The sequence below is a fragment of the Somniosus microcephalus genome, chromosome 16, assembly GCF_052327205.1.
Source record: "Somniosus microcephalus isolate GS21.2 chromosome 16, FLI_Smic_1.0, whole genome shotgun sequence".
Classification (NCBI taxonomy): domain Eukaryota; kingdom Metazoa; phylum Chordata; class Chondrichthyes; order Squaliformes; family Somniosidae; genus Somniosus; species Somniosus microcephalus.
Genome location: NC_141002.1, coordinates 87214164 through 87234979, shown reverse-complemented (window position 1 = coordinate 87234979; position 20816 = coordinate 87214164). Strand labels below are relative to the sequence as shown.

Here is a 20816-nt window from a genome sequence, read left to right as displayed (position 1 = left end):
GCAGTCCACTTTTATTAGACTTGTTTAGGCTCTAAAACAAATAGACTACAGAATAAATAAACAACAGCAAGAAGTAATACAGTAGCTTGGACTTGTTGTTTAAACAGAACTTTTAACTCACTTCTGCCTTGGGTACAAAAATAACGAGATGTAATACTTTTTTAAAATTCATTGATGGGATGTGGGCGTCGCTGGCTAGGCCTGCATTTAGTGCCCATCCCTAATTGCCCTTGAGAAGATGGTGGTGAGCCGCCTTCTTGAACTGCTGCAGTCCATATGGTGTAGGTACACCCACAATGCTGTTAGGAAGGGAGTTCCAGGATTTTGGCCCCGCGACAGTGAAGGAACGGCGATACAGGTCCAAGTCCGGATGGTGTGTGGCTTGGAGGGGAACTTGTAGGTGGTGATGTTCCCATGCGTCTGCTGCCCTTGTCCTTCTAAGTGGTAGAGGTTGCGGGTTTAGAAGGTGCTGTTGAAGGAGCTTTGGCGAGTTGCTGCAGTGCATCTTGTAGATGGTACACACTGCAGCCACAGTGCGCCGGTGGTGGAGGGAGTGAATGTTGAAGGTGGTGGATGGAGTGCCAATCAAGCGGGCTGCTTTATCCTGAATGGTGTCGAGCTTCTTGAGTGTTGTTGGAGCTGCACTCATCCGGGCAAGTGGAGAGTATTCCATCACACTCCTGACTTGTGCCTTGTAGATGGTGGAAAGGCTTTGGGGAGTCAGGAGGTGAGACACTCGCCGCAGAATTCCCAGCCTCTGGCCTGCTCTTGTAGCCACAGTATTTATATGGCTGGTCCAGTTCAGTTTCTGATCAATGGTAACCCCCAGGATGTTGATAGTGGGGGATTCAGCGATGGTAATGCCATTGAATGTCAAGGGGAGATGGCTAGAGTCTTGCTTTTTGGTGATGGTCATTGCCTGGCACTTGTGTGGTGCGAATGTTACTTGCCACTTGTCAGCCCAAGTCTGAATGTTGTCCAGGTCTTGCTGCATATGGACACGGACTGCGTCAGTATCTGACGAGTCTCGAATGATGCTGAACAGTGCAATCATCAGCGAACATCCCCACTTCTGACCTTATGATGGAGGGAAGGTCATTGATGAAACAGCTGAAGATGGTTGGGCCTAGGACACTGCCCTGAGGAACTCCTGCAGTGATGTCATGTGATTGAGATGAATGACCTCCAACAACCACAGCCAACTTCCTTTGTGCTAGGTATGATTCCAACCAATGGAGAGTTTTCCCCTTGATTCCCATTGACTTCAGTTTTGCTAGGGCTCCTTGATGCCACACTCGATCAACTGCTGCCTTGATGTTAAGGGCAGTCACTCTCACCTCCCCTCTTGAGTTCAGCTCTTTTGTCCATGTTTGGACCAAGGCTGTAATGAGGTCAGGAGCTGAGTGGCCCTGGCGGAACCCAAACTGGGTGTCAGTTAGCAGGTTATTGCTGAGTAAGTGCCGCTTGATAGCACTGTCGACGACACCTTCCATCACCTTTCTAATAAAGCTGGTCTAGTGTTCATGCTGTAACTCTTCTACATGAGATGGCACATGGAGCTGCATGGGAGCATCTCCACATGCACTGCAGTACATTAGTGAGCAGGGTCTTTGGGATTATAACCCTGCCTATCCCTTTAGATTTCCGAGTCCAGAGAGTGAATGACAGAAGTGTGATACACTGAGATGGTGCCTTTCCTAAAGTACCTCTCCATTGACAGAGTGGGAACATTGATGTGATTTTTTTTTCCCCTCCTCATTCTCCATGTCCCTCAACCCTGGAATGTTGAGCCCAGATGTGGTACCCCTGCAGCTTTCTTGGCAGAAGCTAGCTCAACCTGTGCCAAGGATCAAACTAGGGATTATCCTGGCCCAGAAGCAAAATACTGTGGATGCTGGAAATCTGAAATAAAAACAGAAAATGCTGGAAATACTCAACAGGTCAGGCAGCATCTGTGGAGAGAGAAACAAAGTTAACGTTTCAGGAAGGGTCATCGCCCCGAAACGTTAACTCTGTTTCTCTCTCCACAGATGCTGCCTGACCTGCTGAGTATTTCCAGCATTTCCTGTTTCTTTTTCAGATTATCCTGGCCCAATGGGTCAGCGCCCACACCATATGATACATTTATGCATCGAGTTATTGGTGCTATTTCTTGGAATATAAAACACCAAATACCCACAAACTATGATATATTTGTTTTTAAACTATATTGTGGTTGTCAATTACCTTGCTATAAAGCAATTAACATTTGATATTTGTCAACTTCAGCTTTAATTAAAAAAAAACTCTAGCAATGACGTGAAGGGTCAAATATTAGCCGCCCTTGGGGATTAAATTAAGCTTGGATTTCTTCTTTTACATTAGGACAAAATACTGGAAGAACTAGATAAAAATGACAGTACTCCAGAGCCCGACACAGAAGACGAGGAAATAGATGTCGAGAAAGCTCTTGCTGAGAAAGGAAAGGTATGTCACAAAGATCTCTCGATAACCACATGTGAACACCTAGTAGGGAGACACAAAGTTCTGCTGGATGAATGTCATCTGTAATGTCAAGTGTTTGCTTTATATTTCAATTGGTAGGAATAGTTTAAAGCTTATTGTGATCAGGATTACAAATTGGCGCTGCTTAGTCTCTGGTAGTTAAAAAAAAAAAAAAAGTGAATGCAATCTACATTTGCTGTAGGTACTTTGTCACTTAAAACTGAAAGTCTCGGGGGCGGAATGTCGCCCACTCGCCTCTGAGTCAGAAGGTTGTGGGTTCAAGTCCCACTCCAGGGACTTCACATAAAGCTAGGCTGACACTCCAGTGCAGTGCTGAGGGAGTGCTGCACTGTCAGAGGTGCCGTCTTTCAGATGAGACGCTAAACTGAGGGCCCTGTCTGCTCTCTCAGGTGGGCGTAAAAGATTCCATGGCACTATTTCGAAGAAGAGCAGGGGAGTTATCCCTGCTGGCCAATATTTATCCCTCAATCAACATAACAAAAAAGCAGATTATCTGGTCATTATCATATTGCTGTTTGTGGGAGCTTGCTGTGTGCAAATTGGCTGCTGCGTTTCCCACACTACAACAGTGACTACACTCCAAAAGTACTTCATTGGCTGTAAAGTGCTTTGAGACGTCCGGTGGTCGTGAAAGGCGCTATATAAATGTAAGTTTTTCTTTTCTTCCAACAAAAAGGCCATTTGTTTTATTAAAAAAAAAATGAATGCATTATTAATTAAAAATAAGATAAAAATGCCTAAGGAAACCCAATAAGAAGTGGGGCTCACAGGGAGCACAGGTTAGGAAATGGACAGAAAATCACAGACTGCACGCGTGCACTTTCCCAGCCTGCGCTCCTTGTAAGTGAGATTCCTCAACGGAGTATCTGATTGCCGATTTATCCCTAATAGGTCAGGAAAGATTTGCTTGGCAGGTTTGTCGTCAGTCAGTTGCTAGTCATTCTTCGCGAACTCAGATGCTGATATGATATTCAACCGTATAAGACAAACCAGTACTCAACCTTTGATCTATACACGGGTGTGTGATTGTAGTGTTGAAAATCTGCTGCTTCCTGAAAATAACTACCGTCAGCAAGAAAGAAAGAAGAAACAAAGAAAATGCATTTATACAGCGTCTTTCACGACCTCAGGAAGTCCCAATGTGCTTCACAGCCAATGAAGTACTTTAGAAGTGTAATCGCTGTTGTAATATAGGGAAATGCAGCAGCCAATTTGCGCTCAGCAACATCCCATAGCAAAGAGATAAAGACTAGACAATCTTTTTATTTTAGTGATGTTGGTTGAAGGATAAATATTGGCCAGGACACGGGAGAACAACCTTGCTCTTCTTTGAAATAGTGCCATGGGATCTTTTACATGAGCGAGCAGACGGGGCTTCGGTTTAACATTTCATCTGAAAGATGGCACTTCTGACCGTGCATCACTCCCTCAGTACTGCACTGAAGTGCCAGTCCACATTGTGTTCAAGATGAGACGTGAACCCACAACCTTTTGAGAAGCGCGAGTGCTACCTCTGAGAAGGAGCCGCTGAGTAGGTCATCTGATCAGGTCTTTTCCAATCAGGTGATCTGCCGTGCCTACAGAGTCTTCTGACAGTGGGTGATCTCCAACACTTTAGATTTTCTGTTGAGCTGCAGGGTGGGGGAAAGACTAGTGTTATTTCTACCAGCATTACTTGTAGTGGGTGTTGCACTGCCTGCGATTTGTGCTAGGACTCTCTCCAGTTCTTGGTTATCGGGGAGGGGAAAATTTCCCAAAACATTTTGCAAAATGCTTCTAATTGGGGTTACTCAGTGCTCATGAAGGTGCTGTCATCTAAAGTTAAGTGCTAAAGAAAATAAATACTTGCATTTATATAGTGCCTTTCACGACCTCTGGACGTTCCAAAGCAGTTTATAACCAATTCAGTACTTTTTTGTTTGAAGTGTAGTCACTGTTGTAATGTAGGAAATGCGGCAACCCGTTTGCGCACAGCAAAGTCCCACAAACAGCTCTATGATAATAACCAGATAATCTGTTGTTTAGTGATGTTGATTGAGGGATAAATATTGGCCAGGACACACTGCTGCCCCGTTATACTAAATTAGTCACATAACATGACATTCACAGCACCACCTACAGGAGCAGAATCTTGAGACCACTCTCTGTTTTTCATCTATTATAGATTATTATTGCCTATGTTGAGCATCTTTTAATGTAGAAGCTCAGTCCCAAAGCATTTCACAGAATCACAGAAACCCCACAGTGCAGATAGAGGCCATTTCGGCCCATCGAGCCTGCACTGACACATATCCCACCCGATCCCCGTAACCCCTGCACCAACACATATCCCACCCTATCCCCGTAACCCCACGTATTTAATCCCCCTAACACTAAGGGTCAATTTATCATAGCCAATCAACCTAACCCGCACATCTTTGGACTGTGGGAGGAAACCGGAGCACCCGGAGGAAACCCACGCGAACACGGGGAGAATGTGCAAACTCCACACAGACAGTCACCCGAGGCCAGATTCGAACCCGGGTCCCTGGCGCTGTGAGGCAACAGTGCTAACCACTATGCCACCGTTCTACTGACAAAGTATGCAATATTGGGTCATTAGAAATATGGTGGGAAAACAAAACTACACTGTTTGAAGCTGTGATGCCCCTAACTCTTCCAGAATTTTTTCTATCACATCCATCTTGTATTTTCTGACACCGCAAAACAGTTTCAACTGATTCCTTTGAGGTTCATAGAATCATAGAATGGTTACAGCACGGAAGAAGGCCATTCAGCCCATCGAGCCCGTGCCGGCTCTCTGCAAGAGCACCTCAGCTAGTCCCACTCCCCGCCCTTTCCCTGTAGCCCTGCAAATGTTTTTATTTCAGGTACTTACCCAACTCCCTTTTGAAAGCCGTGATTGAGTCTGCCTCCACCACCCTTTCAGGCAGTGCATTCCAGATCCTAACCACTCGCTGAGTAAAAAAGTTTTTTCTTTTTCTTATGTCGCCTTTGGTTCTTCTGCCAATCCCCTTAAATCTGTGTCCTCTGGTTCTCGACCCTTCTGCCAATGAGAACAGTTTCTCTCTCTCTACTCTGTCCAGACCCCTCATGATTTTGAACAGCTCTATCAAATCTCCTCTCCGCCTTCTCTGCTCCAAGGAGAACAACCCCAGCTTGTCCAGTCTATCCACGTAACTGAAGTCCCTCATCCCTGGAATCATTCTCGTAAGTCTTTTCTGCACCCTCTCTAAGGCCTTTACATCCTTCCTAAAGTGTGGTGCCCAGAATTGGACACAATATTCCAGTTGAGGCCGAAAGAGTGTTTAAACAGGTTCATCATAATTGCCATGCTTTTGTACTCTATATACCTCTATTCATGAAGCCCAGGATTCTGTAAGCTTTTTTAACTGCTTTCTCAACCTGCCCTGCCACCTTCAATGATTTGTGCACATATACCCCCAGGTCTCTCTGTTCATGCACCCCCTTTAGAATTGTACCCTTTAGTTTATATTTCCTCTCCTCATTCTTTCTACCAAAATGTATCACTTCATACTTTTCTGCATTAAATTTCACATGCCACGTGTCCGCCCATTCCACCAGCCTGTCTGTCCTCCTTGAAGTCTATCACTCGCCTCACTGTTCACTATACTTCCAAGGTTTGTGTCATCTGCAAATTTTGAAATTGTGCCCTGTACACCCGCATCCAAGTCATTAATATATATCAAGACAAGCAGTGGTCCTAGTGCTGACCCCTGGGGAACACCACTGTATACCTTCCTCCAGTCCAAAAAACAACCATTCACCACTACTCTCTGTTTCCTGTCACTTAGCCAATTTTGTATCCATGCTGTCACTGACACTTTTATTCCATGGGCTTCAACTTTGTTGGCAAGCCTATTATGTGGCACTTTGTTGAACTTTGTTATAAGTTAACAACATTAGTTCGATGTTGCAGTTAGCACCTTGATGTGAACAAATACTTTAATCAGGCTGGCCACAACCTCGCATGTGGAGATAGTGTCCTCTTGTTATCCTCCTATCAGTTTGCATCTGTGGATCAAACACTTGCTTGCCAGAGCAGATGAAGTTGGACCTGATAAGTATACTTGTCTTTTTTCGTGACAGGGTAATAATTACTTCAAAGAAGGGAAATATGATGAAGCAATAGAATGTTACACTAGAGCCATGGCACTGGATCCATATAACCCGGTCTTTCCTACAAATCGTGCATCGACTTTCTTAAAAACGAAAAAGTAAGTATAGCAATGAAAGTATGAGCCTCTATAAGAAGGAATTTGTTTATTGCTAAAGAATTGTTTTGTATTCCACATGGCTATCCCTTGAAACCGTTCTGTTACTGAAGTATAAGTAGAATATGCTATTTGTTTTTTAACTAGCAGTGCAGCTCAGTTCATGATTAGCTGGCCTTCATAGCGAGAGGGTTTGAGTACAGGAGCAAGGATGTCTTGCTGCAGTTGTACAGGGCCTTGGTGAGACCACACCTTGAGTATTGTGTGCAGTTTTGGTCGCCTTATCTGAGGAAGGATGTTCTTGCCATGGAGGGAGTGCAGCGAAGATTCACCAGGCTGATACCTGGGATGGCAGGAATGACGCATGAAGAGAGATTGGGTCGATTGGGCTTATATTCGCTAGAGTTTAGAAGAATGAGAGGGGATCTTATTGAAACTTATAAAATTCTAACAGGACTAGACAGACTAGATGCAGGAAGGATGTTCCCGATGGCGGGGGAGTCCAGAACCAGGGGTCACAGTCTTAAGGATAAGGGGTAAGCCATTTAGGACCGAGGTGAGGAGGAATTTCTTCACCCAGAGAGTGGTGCACCTGTGGAATTCTCTACCACAGAAGGCAGTTGAGGCCAATTCATTAAATGTATTCAAGAAGGAGTTGGATATATTTCTTAAGGCTAAAGGGATCAAGGGATATGGGGAGAAAGCAGGGACAGGGTACTGAATTTGGATGATCAACCATGATCGCATTGAATGGCGGCGCAGGCTCGAGGGGCCGAATGGCCTACTCCTGCTCCTATCTTCTATGTTTCTAGTTTGGCTATAAGGTACACTTGGAATACATTCTTATTTCATAAACCGATCTCAGTGCTTTATAGTTAATACAAACCATACAATTAAAATTTTCCAGTGTAGTTATACACAAGTCCTTAGTGTTGATTAAGACTGTGCACTGAACTATAGAAAGTATACATTGAGCCCTGATGTTGAAATCCTTGTCACCTAAGAGTGCTTATTTGAATATTAAAGCATAGAGTCTTGCAATCTTGTCTATCTGCATCTTTGGCTTACTTCAGTAAAATCCTCATCCAAGCCTTTGTTGCCTGCAGACTTGACTTCTTCAATGTTCGCCATGCCTGACTGCCCAGCTGCACGCTGCATCAATTCTACCTTGTCCAGAACACTCCCACCTGCATTCTGTCCCTGAGTGATTCCAGCTTCCATCACCTTTGCCCTTGTTGAACTCTATTTGATCCACATCCCCCAACACATTGAATTTAAAATTCTTGCCCTTGTTAACAAATCCCTCCACGACCTCGCCCCAGCCAGCCTCCTCCAGCCCAGGTGGCAGTTTGTGGTCTCGGCTCTTTCCTCTTTTGCATTTCTCATCTCCCTCGTTTCTGCCTTTGGTGTCGAAGCCTTCAGTTGTCTTGGCACCATACAGACTGCAACTCTCTAGAATCTTGCCACCTCTCTCCCAACCTTTTAATACATGTTGAAAACTTACCTTTTCAGGCACCCCCTCGTCTCCTTTTGAAGCACTTAATTAACTCAAAAGTAAATAAGGCAAGAATTAGTAATTTACAAATTCTGTCCACATTTGTAAAGTGTTCTTTTCTATTAATGCAGACTTCTGCTACTGCTTGGTGTTTGTTTTCACCTCTGAAAATGTCTTGAGAATTTTTACTATGTTAAAGGCACTGTATAATAAATGCATATACAGGAAACTTTCTGGTATCCGACACTGACGGGACTGAGCTGGTGCCGTTAGATCAAAACTGCCGTATAATCCAGCCCTAATGTTGAAACATAGAGCTTTTCAGCTCCGTGAGAATCAACAAACCCTGTTGCTTAGCAACAGCTTCAAAACAGTCGGCTGCAGCTGCAAGTGTCTCTAGCTGAAGCTGTTGCTTAGCTACAGACCTTGCAGAGCCTGACTGGGGGGGGAAAAAAAAAGCAACGAGAAGTAAAAAAAACCTATAGAAAACGGCTCCTGAATTTTGCTGGTAGATAGAGCTTTCCGGACTTTTAACCTCCGGTTAGACGAAAGTTTCCTGTAGTTACTTTGTTAGTGATTGGTCCAGATAATTTCACAAAAGCTTTTGTCTTTGAGCTAAATGAGCTTCCCCTTCCCTCGATTTGTGAATTATTCCTTTTAAGTTCATGTGTTTTGCTTGGTATTTGTTTTTTTTTTCTTCCCCATTTCCTGTAACTCCCCACGTCCCATCATTCCATTAACTTGCTTCAAGGGCTCTGCCAATGCTGTTGATTTACAGGCTGCTATGGCACAGAACATGATGTGTCCTTCCTTTTACCTTTCTGTTGAGAGATTTCTGCCCTATGCTCTGCTCCTCTTATTAATTTTATGACTGAGATTAGTAACTTGCTGCATAGGGAATTGAGCATGCTGCAGTGTGGTGACACTTGGGAGCAGCGCCACTATATGGCCCCATTTGCTTTTTGACCTTTTTTAATTAGCAACAACTTGTATTTATACAGCGATGTTAACATAGTAAAATGTCCCAAGGCGCTTCACAGGAGCGTTATCAAACAAAGTTTGACACCGAGCCACATAAGGAGATATTAGTGCAGATGACTTCAACGAGGACAGAGAGGTTTAGGGAGGGAATTCCAGAGCTTAGGGCCTAGGCAGCTGAAGGCACGGCCGCCAATGGCGGAGCGATTAAAATCGGTGATACCCAAGGGACCAGAATTGGAGGAGTGTAGATACCTCTGAGGGTTGTAGGGCTGGAGGAGGTTAGAGATAGGGAGGGGCGAGGCCATGGAGGGATTTGAAAACAAGGATGAGAAAATTGAGGCGTCGTTTAACTGGAAGCCAATGTAGGTCAGCGAACACGGGTGATGGATGAACGGGACTTGGTGTGAGTTAGGACACGTGCAGCAGAGTTTTAGATGACCTCAAGTTTATGCGGTGTAGAATGTGGGAGGCCGGCCAGGAGTGCGTTGGAATAGTCAAGTCTAGAGGTAACAAAGGCATGGATGAGGGTTTCAGCAGCAGCTGAGCTGAGGCCGGGGCGGAGTTGGGCGATGTTAGAGGTGAAAATAGGCGGTCTTAGTTATGGCGCAGATATGTGGTCAGTAGCTCATCTTGGTCAAATATGACTCCAAGGTTGCGCACAGTCTGGTTTAGCCTCAGACAGTTGTGTAGAAACATTAATTGTAGAATGAGCTGTGGTGTAACGAGTCTGTTTCTGATGTAGGTACGCTGTTGCAGAATCAGATTGCAATTTGGCCATTGCACTGGACAATTCCTTCTTGAAAGCTTACCTTCGAAGAGGTGCTGCTCGTTTTAATCTGAAAAACTTTCAGGGTGCAAAAGAAGGTTGGTAATTTTCAACAAATTCGATGAACAATTGTAAGTGCTGTCTATAAAGCTCTTCCTGATTCTATTTAGAGTTTAATCCTTTGAGGACTGAAGTACCCATTGCTTCCTGTCTTTAAAAAAAAAAACGAAATACAGATTTGAATTTTCAATTCGTCATACTTTTTTAAAAAAGATGTACAGCCCTTAAATATTGTATTTTTAGGTTTCTACTGACTTCATTTATTTTCCTCTAACACTTCAGATTTTGAAATGGTGTTAAACTTGGATGCGGAAAATTTTGAAGCGTGCAGTGAACTCAGAAAAGTGAATGAGGTAAAATTTAATTCATTAGTTCAAACATTCTGCCCACATTTGAAAGACATTCTATTGTGTACATTTTTTTAATTCAGATTTATAGCATTTCAGTAAAACCTTCAACAAAATCTCAATTTTTCTTGCGAGCATCATTAAACTGAAGAACGTTACAGTTGTGGAAAATTATAGTTGATATATTTGTAAAAGGGCATCTGTCGCCTTGTCGAGATGGGCTTCTACATGCGGTTGTTAAAGCATATGGTGAAGTTCTGCTATTTTAAGCTTAAAAGCTGTGGGGATTCGAAACCACACCTGGGAATGGATAAGCAATTGCCCGAAGGGTAGGTAAACAGCAGGTGCTTGAAGGAGTTATAGTGGGGTGGGGAATGGACTGGATGCAGTACCCTCGGAACCTGACTTGCACACGGTTTTTAAATGTTGCATTAATGATTTGGATTCAGAAGGTCAATGCGTACTGAAACCTGGGGGCCTCGAGTTGCTGCATTCTCCAGGTTTTGTTGTGTACCTGAACATTCTCTGAAGAGGCTAAACGAATGCATTGGTGTCACTCTGCATGTTGCACTGGTGGACTGCAGCTCGTAAATACAACAGATGTTATTATCCTGATAAATTTATACTTGAAAGTTTTTTCCCCTTTACTTATTGGGCGCATTACTTTCCTCCTTCCACTGTTGCACTTTCTTGTATAACTTGACCATGAAGACTGTCAGCTGAGCCCAACCCTAAACATTGCCTGAGACCATGTATACAGTGTTTGAGGGGTAGCTGAATGGTGATAGGGATGGAGATCACAATGGGAAAGGTCTCGTGCAAGCTGCTCACCGGCTTTTCCATTGTAAATACCGCGCATCAATGTTCCCTTTAAGCCGCGCAGCACTCTGGAAGACCTGTGCAGCTGGCTCACCGGCTTTTAAATGCAAAAACTGCGCATGCGCGGATTTTTGAATTGGCCGCGCAGCCTGTTAAAGGGGCCGCGCGGCTCAAAACAAAATTACAGGGAACATTGCCGCGCATGCGTGAAATTTAAAGGGACCACGCACTAAAAGAAACAGGCCACGCAGAACAAAGCACAACTTGCAGGGAACAATGATGGAGTCCATTTTATTTCCTCCCTAACCTAGGATGCCGAAGCCATTTCACAGCACCTCTGCTGTTCTGGCTGAGATCAGCTAACCTGGCAGAGGCTGAAAATTGAACTTTGGATCTGGTCTCCATAGCTTGGTGCTACACTGCATGCTGCCATGGTGTCATCACAAATTTAGAAATTGTGTTTTTGATTCCAGAGTCTAAATCGTTAATATAAATTGTGAACAACAGTGGTCCCAGCACTGATCCTTGTGGAACACCACTACCCACCTTCTGCCACTGTGCTTGGTGAAGGTACTCCCACAGTGCTGTTAGGGAGGGAGTTCCAGGATTTTGACCCAGCGACGATGAAGGAATGGCGATGTATTTCCAAGTCAGGATGGTGTGTGACTTGGAGGGGAACTTGGAGGTGGTGGTGTTCCCATGCGCCTGCTGCCCTTTCCCTTCTGGGTGGCAGAGGTCGTGGGTAATCACTTTTTACATTGTCCCAAGTGCATCCCTTGCTGTTTACCCATGTGTGTTTAGAAGGGTACGCTAATATAATGGTTGCGATTGGACTAGCAACCCAAGGGTCATGAGTTCAATCTCAACAAGGCAGGCTGTGAAATTGAATTCAATAAATCTGGTAATTTGTGGGCTGATGTGAGATTTTTGTAAAAAACAAATTAGCTCACTATTGTCCTTCAGGGAAGGGAACATGCCACTCCGACTTGGTCTGGCCCACATAGGGCTTCAGTCCGGTACTACGTGGTTGACTTTTAATGCCACCTGAAGTGGCCTGACAAGCCACAAGAAGGAGGCCTACTATCACTTTCTCATGAACATTGGAAATTGGAATCTTGCCAGTGTTGCCCACATCCTAAGACCGAATATAAAAAAAGGCTTTGTCAGTGCATATAGGGTCAATAACGCCTGTGGGATATGAACAATTTTATGGTGGGGGCTGGGGAAGGGTGTGATGACCATTGTGACTGGCACCAGCCCAGCTTTCTCAACTGTCCTCCTTCCCTCCAGGCAGTTTTAGTCAAGTTGGCAGTCCCAGTTTAAATCTTCCTCTTTTTTCTCTCCCATTGTGCAGATTTATAACATTTACATTTCCTAATATAAAAAGTGTGTGCAAATTCTTTTAAAGTTGGGGTTAGATGAAAAAGGGCGGTTCCGCTTAGCTAGATTGTGTGGGAGCGGAGATGCTTCCCCATGGAAGCATTCAACGCTCATTGTTGTCTTGCACACTTCTCGGGCCTCTCGATGCCCCCACCCGCTTCCAGTTAGAGAATGGTGTGTGTTGCCTAAGGGTGGAGAAGAATGTGATTTGTTGTATTTCTTTTTGTGGAAAAATACAGCCTAAATTCAAATTAGAAAATAAGTACGAGGGTGAATTCACTGATGTGCAGAGAGCATGGGATGAGTGGATTTTTTTATGGCCTTTTTATGCAATTTAATAAATGTACTTGTCTTTCTTGCCAGGCTCTAGCATCACAACAACATAATAAGGATCAGAATCAATCGGACAAAAATGAAGAAATGGATGCTAATGAAGAAAAGAAACTGACTGAAACACGAGCAAAACAGCAGGCAATTTTTGAGAAAGACTTGGTATGTTTGTGTCTGGAACTAGATGTAATATCTCCAAGTTTGCAGACTACACAAAGCTGGGTGGGCGTGTGTGCTGTGAGGAGGATGCCGAGAAACTCCAGGATGATTTGGACAGGTTGGGTGATTGGGCAGAAGCATGGCTGATGCAATATAACGTGGATAAATGCGAGGTTATCCACTTTGGTGTCAAAAACAGGAAGGCAGATTATTATCTGAATGGCAATAGATTGGGAGAAGGGGAAGTGCAACGAGACCTGGGTGTCCTTGTGCACCAGTCGCTGAAGGTAAGCATGCAGGTGCAGCAGGCGGTTAAGGAGGCAAATGGTATGTTGGCCTTCGTAGCGAGAGGGTTTGAGTACAGGAACAAGGATGTCTTGCTGCAGTTGTACAGGGCCTTGGTGAGACCACATCTTGAGTATTGTGTGCAGTTTTGGTCACCTTATCTGAGGAAGGATGTTCTTGCCATGGAGGGAGTGCAGCGAAGATTCACCAGGCTGATACCTGGGATGGCAGGAATGATGTATGAGGAGAGATTGGGTCGATTGGGCTTATACTCGCTGGAGTTTAGAAGAATGAGAGGGGATCTCATTGAAACTTATAAAATTCTGACAGGACTGGACAGACTAGATGCAGGAAGGATGTTCCCGATGGTCGGGGAGTCCAGAACCAGGGGTCACAGTCTAAGGATAAGGGGTAAGCCATTTAGGACTGAGGTGAGGAGGGATTTCTTCACCCAGAGAGTGGTGAACCTGTGGAATTCTCTACCACAGAAGGCAGTAGAGGCCAATTCATTAAATATATTCAAGAAGGAGTTGGATATATTTCTTAAGGCTAAAGGGATCAAGGGGTATGGGGAGAAAGCAGGGACCAGGTACTGAATTTGGATGATCAGCCATGATCGCATTGAATGGCGGAGCAGGCTCGAGGGGCCGAATGGCCGACTCCTGCTCCTATCTTCTATGTTTCTATGTGTCCAGTAATTAAAAGGGCTTAAAATGCCAGCCAGAATAAGATACAAATATGGCTCGGGTTAACTGGTCAGGCAACTGTAATGCCTTGGTTATGCCGCATTTTTCTTGTCGATCAGCTAGCTGAGAAGTTGGCTGTAGTTTGACCTCTGATTTGCCATGGGAAACATTGATTGATGAGTTCTGAATCTGCGCTGGTGAAGAGATCAAATAGTTGTGCTGGCTTCAGGCTGACACCAATTTAAAACACATCACAAATGCACTGTGTAATCCAGGTCCACTAATCTACCCTCAACGTGTCCGTAGACTCTGTCCAAATTATAGCACGGGGTCTCAGTCGACCTTTGGCGTAAGTGACGGTTGAAGTTACAGGAAAGCCCGGTCGGAATTATATAGCATTTAACAGCATCTGTAGGTAGTGATGATGATCCTGCAATTTTTGAATCATGTAGATTTTTGATCTGATGTACATTCTGTCCATTCCCACTGTTAGAAATTGGTCATCTTAATATTATAGCTTTCAGTTTTTATAAACGTAATGGTTTCATTACAGGGCAACGAGTACTTTAAGCAAGGAAATTATTTAGAAGCAATTGAATGCTATACCAGAGGGATGGCAGCAGATGGCACCAATGCACTTTTACCAGCTAATCGGGCCATGGCTTATCTTAAGCTTGAAAAGTAAGTTTTGTTTTGGAGGTGTAAGATATTACTGAATTTAATAAAGTATGTATCAAATGAAATTTAATTAAGTTACACCATTCAATATTTCAGTATAAATGTTCAGTATTTAATCTTCCATATGAAGCTGTATAATCACATAGTTAAAACGATTTGATAACTGGTTGGTGATTTTAATGTTTTAATTGAACATAAGGCATTTTCAAATGAATCCATATTAACTGCTGATCTTCATTAAGTACAATAGCATTCTATGACTGAGGTGTTAGCAACAATTCAGGCAGTGGCTTTCTGAGTTGCAATATTATAGTTTATTGATGCTTGGGTGCAGTAATCCAGTCAAATTCTGAATGGTAATTTATTAGAAAGACGTGCATTTATATAGCGCCTTTCACGACCACCGGACGTCTCGAAGCGCTTTACAGCCAATGAAGTACTTTTGAAGTGTAGTCACTGTTGTAATGTGGGAAATGCGGCAGCCAATTTGCGCACAGCAAGCTCCCACGAACAGCAATGTGATGATGACCAGATAACCTGTTTTTGTTATGTTGATTGACGGATAAATATTGGCCAGGACACTGGGGAGAACTCCCCTGCTCCTCTTCGAAATAGTGCCAGGGGATCTTTTACGTCCACCTGAGAGAGCAGACAGGACCTCAGTTTAACATCTCATCCGAAAGACGGTAGTAGGTAGTTCTTTAACCAGGTATTTGTAATACATGTACATAAATCAGTGCACACACGTATTTGTTTTCTTTATACAAGTTGGAGTCAGTGGTTTGGGGGAGGATGTGGAAGGGAAACAGTGTTTAGTGTCATGCGTTTGACTCAGTCAGCACTGACACGAGTTCTGCCCCCTCAACTGGACCTGATTTACCCGAGTTCTGATTTTTGAATTCCAAAATTTGGGCAATCTTTGTTCCAAGCAAAACAGATTTTAGTCACAAAACATGCACCTTTTTGTAGTTGTTCATTGTAGCGAACCATAGTGTGAAGCCTAACTTGTCCTATGTTTTTAGGGGCCACTGTAGTAACTAGATTGTAGTTTGAAATGGTAGTTTTGTTCAATTCTATTATAATTAACGTCCCAGCTTAATGTGGCAATATATTGTTACTTCGAAAGTGAAGGAGACTTTAAATCTGTAAACATACAAAATGTTGAAATGGAATATGCTAAATACTGCAATTGAATACCTTGGCATGTGCAGTATGTTCCTAACTTCACATTAATGAAAGCAGTGTGTGTTTTCAGAACCAATTGTTCATGACTGTTCTGAGCCAGTTATAAATATTTTAGATTTGCAGAGGCAGAAGCTGACTGTAGCCAGGCAATCTCACTGGATGATACTTACTCCAAAGCATTTGCACGAAGGGCCACTGCCCAAATGTGCCTTGGGAAGATGAAGGAAGCGAAAGAAGGTGAGATTGGTACAAAGCTTGCACAACAGATTTTTTTTTTAATGCGTTGTTGGAGAAAATCATGAAAAGCGTTTGTAACTTCTTTTGATTATTATCTTGAACAGAAATCAACAGGTAGTCTTGTATTTTATATTGAAGGATGGAGGAGTGGGATAATACTCAGGAGAGGAGGAGTAACACTTTGAAATTAATGTTGTTATACTGCACCTGTTCCTCACTGCTACGATTTTGAGAGTAATGGAGGCTGACAGTGGCATTTTACACTTCCCTGCCCTCGCAGCTGTCAAATGTGGTCTAAAGACTGCCGCGTATGCGGAACGACACATGCACAGAGCTCATCTTACCAATGTCTAAATGCTGATTACATTTTTAAGAGCTGAATGGCCCTTTGGCTCTCCGCTCACGTTAATACTTTGTAAATGTGTTCCTTTTAAACTGCCTGAGCACTTCATGAAATAACCTAAGACGATCAGCTTATGATTGTAAATCCATGATGATAACTCATTCATAATAGAACTGAAATCTTTCTTATGGCCCATATTTTATGAACATTGTATATTATATTCAGCCCAATGCAAGCATAATCTTCAGTGGTGATCTCTCTTAAATCTATCATTTTTATTATTTTTTTTGTTTGATATTCTAGTGTAAAGCAGTGTTTCATGTAAATTTGGTCGCTATTTTTGGTGACGTTTTGCTTTACGGGGTATATTTTATTCTGTTTGCGAATATTGGAACAAATGTTTGTGCGTGAACCAAGTGCTTTATACTTGTGCTGACTTTTCCACTGACCTAAGCGAACAAAGAAAATTGCACCCTCGACTTTATCGGTCATTTTGACAGTTTTTTTGTATTGCCTTTTTAATTATTTTGCGTTAGATTTTGAAATGCTACTGATGTTGGAACCAGGGAACAAGCAAGCTTTAACTGAACTTGGAAAAATAAACAAGGTAAATATGAAATTATTCAGTTACCTTGTGTTAAGATTAGATGGGCGAATGAAACCATTTAATAAGAGCATTTTGGAAACCAGCACCCTGCTAAAGTGAAATAAGGAGCAAAGAATAATAAGATTTGTAAGAATCTATTGGACATATCGGCCACTCTCGAATTTGAGTTGTATTTACAAGAAAAATATCGCTTCTGCCCACGTTTTCATCGGCCTGGATTTTGCGGTGGGTAATGATGGCGGACTGTCAACGTTCGCCATCATTACCCCTCTGAAACTGACCGTAACTTCAGGATTTAGCAATCCTGAACTTGCGGTCAGCAATTCACTGCTCCAACACAGGCTGCGCTGTGGACCCTCCACCCCCATAGCTGGAAAACAGTGGAAATGACAAAAACCTAAGCTTGTCTGCACTAATATTGCTGTTAAACACCCCATTATACGTTGAGCCTTGTTTAAATAGGTGTAACTGGGGTTTTAACAGCGTATTGACTGTTAAACAACCGTTCTGGCCCTGAAAAACTAATCTTTTATTTGTGGACTCTCAAATTTCTCCATTATGATAAAAGTTACTAGATTTTTAGTTTGTTCATGATATTTCAGCTTCTACCTTAACACCATGTGTATGTCCCAATCTTTATTTTGCTCTCTGCAACATTTTATTTTAAAGTGCAGAAAATCAGTGCTGTTTTTTACTTCCTGGTTTTCTTGTCTGAGAATTCTTCAGTGTGATTGGCTGCTTAGACGGCTTGATGCCGTCACTGCTGCACTACGCTAGGAATCCTCTTTTCACAGCCCTACAATCAATTACGCGTCAAGGAAGCCAAAGTTCTCGTCACAGAGATCGCAAGATCTCGTGGGCAGCCTTCTTGGAGGTCAGCAGCGATCGCTGTCACTTTGCCACTGACCGCAAATTACGGGCTATTATATTAAAAGGTAGCTGCCTGGGGAGTGCATGTGGATGAGCCGCAAGCAGCAATATAAGGTTCAAACTATTTCACCAAAATAGAATAAGATGCTCAGTGCGAATTGGTGGGTTGGGTGGTGGTGGGGGAAGGAGAATGAGAAGGAGGAGAAAAATTAAGCATAATAAGCAGGTGGAAGCTCTCATTTGTGAAAATTATAGCCATGCATCAAACTCATCAGAAACACATAAATTAAAAGATTAGGTTATTTGAGCATAGTAAGGCTAATTGTCCTTGAATTTCAAGTAGGCAGGTTGAGAGGTTGCTGCACATTGATTAAGCCTTTAATTAAATGCTTTATTTTGTTTAACTTTGTTTTTGGAATTGTATAGGAACATGCAAGGTAGGGTGGGTGAAGAAAAATTACAAAAAAAATGGAGCTCTATGTATGACCCAAGAATTGTGCAATAGCCTAGTGGTAATAGTACTGGACTAGTGACCCAGAGGTTTGAGTTTGAATTCCAGCATGGCAAGTTGTGAAATTGAATTCAATGGATCTGATAAAATTGTGGACCAGCACCAGAAAATGACCAGGAAAATTGTCATTGTTGTAAAAACCCAACTGCTCTGTAAGGTGAATTTCAAATATTTAACCTTGTGTTTAAGGAATTGGCTTTGCAAGGGGCCACAGCACGCCAGAAATCTTCAGCAAGCAAAGAGGAAGGTCGGAGACTAATCAAACCAATCGATAAACCACCACATCTAAGATCTACTGTAAGTCTTGAACCGTCAAAGTTTAGTTTCGAAGGTGTTCATGTTTACTAATTGTAGTTTTATATATGCGGGAATTGCATGTACATGGACCAACTTGGGTGTCTCCTTAACTTGATTACTTTTTAAATTGACTGACATTTTTTATTTCCAATTTTGTAAATGAGTACAAAACATCCACTCACAACATGCGGAGCAAATCAAAGTACAATTACTGAAATTTATAAAGAACTAGCATTGATCATTATTGGAGGAAATCTCAAGTAACGTTATCAAGTGCAGTAGTCAGAAAGTTCCCTTGCCTGTATAACCAAAAAGCTTAGTTATTACCTTTTCTGATAGAATTATTGTATAATAGCATTGGAATATATTCAGTAAGTAAAGACAATAAAACAGGGTTCCACTTGAGGGTTTTTTTTCAGCATGTTTTGTCTTTTTAAAAAAAAATTACATTTGGTTTAGAGATGCTTTTTTGGAAAAAGAAGATAATTGGAAAATGTCAGCAACCCTTCTAGAATCTTGTCTAATCTCGCACCTATAATTTGGAAAAAAAAAATTGAACAAAATTTACCATGGCAAGATGCCAGGTGAACAGTACTATTGATATCTAAGTAATGTAAATCTCTTTTCAAGTCTTTATAGTTATCTGAGATCATTAGGGTGTTGGTTTTATTGCACTTGATGGGATGTAAAAAATATTCCCAATTTATTTCATATAGCCTGGTGTGCATTTCTTGTCTGTTACACTTCTGTCACACCAAGTCTCGCACTAAACCTTTGGTATTATACTTCATAGAAAGTATAACGAATCTCTCAAAAACACCAAATCTCTCAAAAACACCAAATACCAGAGTCAGGATGTTTACAGCCTTTTAGTTATCTCTTTGAACCTGTGTTTACTTAATTGAAGTCTTAATTGGACACATGCCTACATTTTACATGGTGTATTGTCCAGGACCAAATAGAACACTTCCTCTTACTTGCTGTGAGTAACCCTATCGGAACTTTGCCAGTAATATTCTAAACGCGGTCTGTCTGAATCGCATTTCCCATCCCATTACAGTTTCACGTGTTACACTCAAATTTCTGTCACATTTTCCAAAAAAAAGACAAGTCACTTGACTCGGGAGCCAGAATATGTCTTCACTTCTGAATGACATTACCAATCATAATTCAAAAGAAATTCAATAACCTGGCACCCGAAGAGCAGTTAAACTTTGACCTCACCGTTGGCAGGATTGGGACTTTATGGCCTTAAAAGGGACATCTTGGCTGCAGAATAATGCACTCCATATTTCACGGCATAATGTGGTCTTTATAAACCAGAGCTAGTATATTGTGCTTAAAATCTGAATCCTCAGTTGTAACGCTTCAGATGTTACTTTGTTTTGCATCTGTAACCATTTTTAAATGATGTACACTTCTCAGCTGCAACTGAAACTGACTTGCACCTTCCAGCCGACACAGTTCCCTGGATACACAACAATTAAGCTCGGATCAGAAGCCAATTAGACTTTGTGGCGTTAAAATATTGCAAAGTAATTACAGCACATAAACAGGCCATTCGGCCCAACAGGTACATGCCGATGTTTATGCTCCACATGAGCCTCCTCACCCATCTTCATCTAATCCCGTCAACATATCCTTCTATTCCTTTCTCCCTCGTGCTTATCTAGCTTCCCCTTGAATGCATCTATGCTATTCAGGGGCACAGCTTCATCTTGCTAGTAGAATATAACATTGTGCAATGCATGATATAACATTTCTTCTGTCCTTATAAAACAGCATATCATCTGACTTGCAGTGATCAATGCCATATGAACCCCATTAAAACTTTGGTGCCTTTGATTCTGCCATTGGGATAAGAAACCAGATGTTCTGTGCTGTGTATTTACATCCACAGGATTGAACCTGCCTCAATTCTTTTCACATTCAACTTTTGCACTTAGGGAAACATTCAGCCCATCAATGTAACCTGCATTTGAAGGCAGATGCTTGAAATGAAAAGGTAGTGTGCTAACCCTCAACTATTTGGCTGCAGGC

The 20816-nt window shown here is 42.5% G+C and overlaps 1 protein-coding gene across 2 annotated transcripts in view; it reads left to right on the top strand.

The window, feature by feature from the left end:
• The window catches only part of rpap3 (RNA polymerase II associated protein 3), a 53905-nt gene that overhangs the window by 7595 nt on the left and 25494 nt on the right, over positions 1–20816 (top strand). For both annotated transcript variants that reach the window (XM_086009405.1, XM_086009404.1), the window contains 9 exons: positions 2365–2466; positions 6616–6743; positions 9959–10080; positions 10325–10395; positions 12952–13080; positions 14602–14729; positions 16027–16148; positions 17028–17098; positions 18669–18776. In XM_086009405.1, the coding sequence (XP_085865531.1) occupies positions 2365–2466; positions 6616–6743; positions 9959–10080; positions 10325–10395; positions 12952–13080; positions 14602–14729; positions 16027–16148; positions 17028–17098; positions 18669–18776 (981 nt within the window). The remainder of the gene's footprint in view (positions 1–2364; positions 2467–6615; positions 6744–9958; positions 10081–10324; positions 10396–12951; positions 13081–14601; positions 14730–16026; positions 16149–17027; positions 17099–18668; positions 18777–20816) is intronic.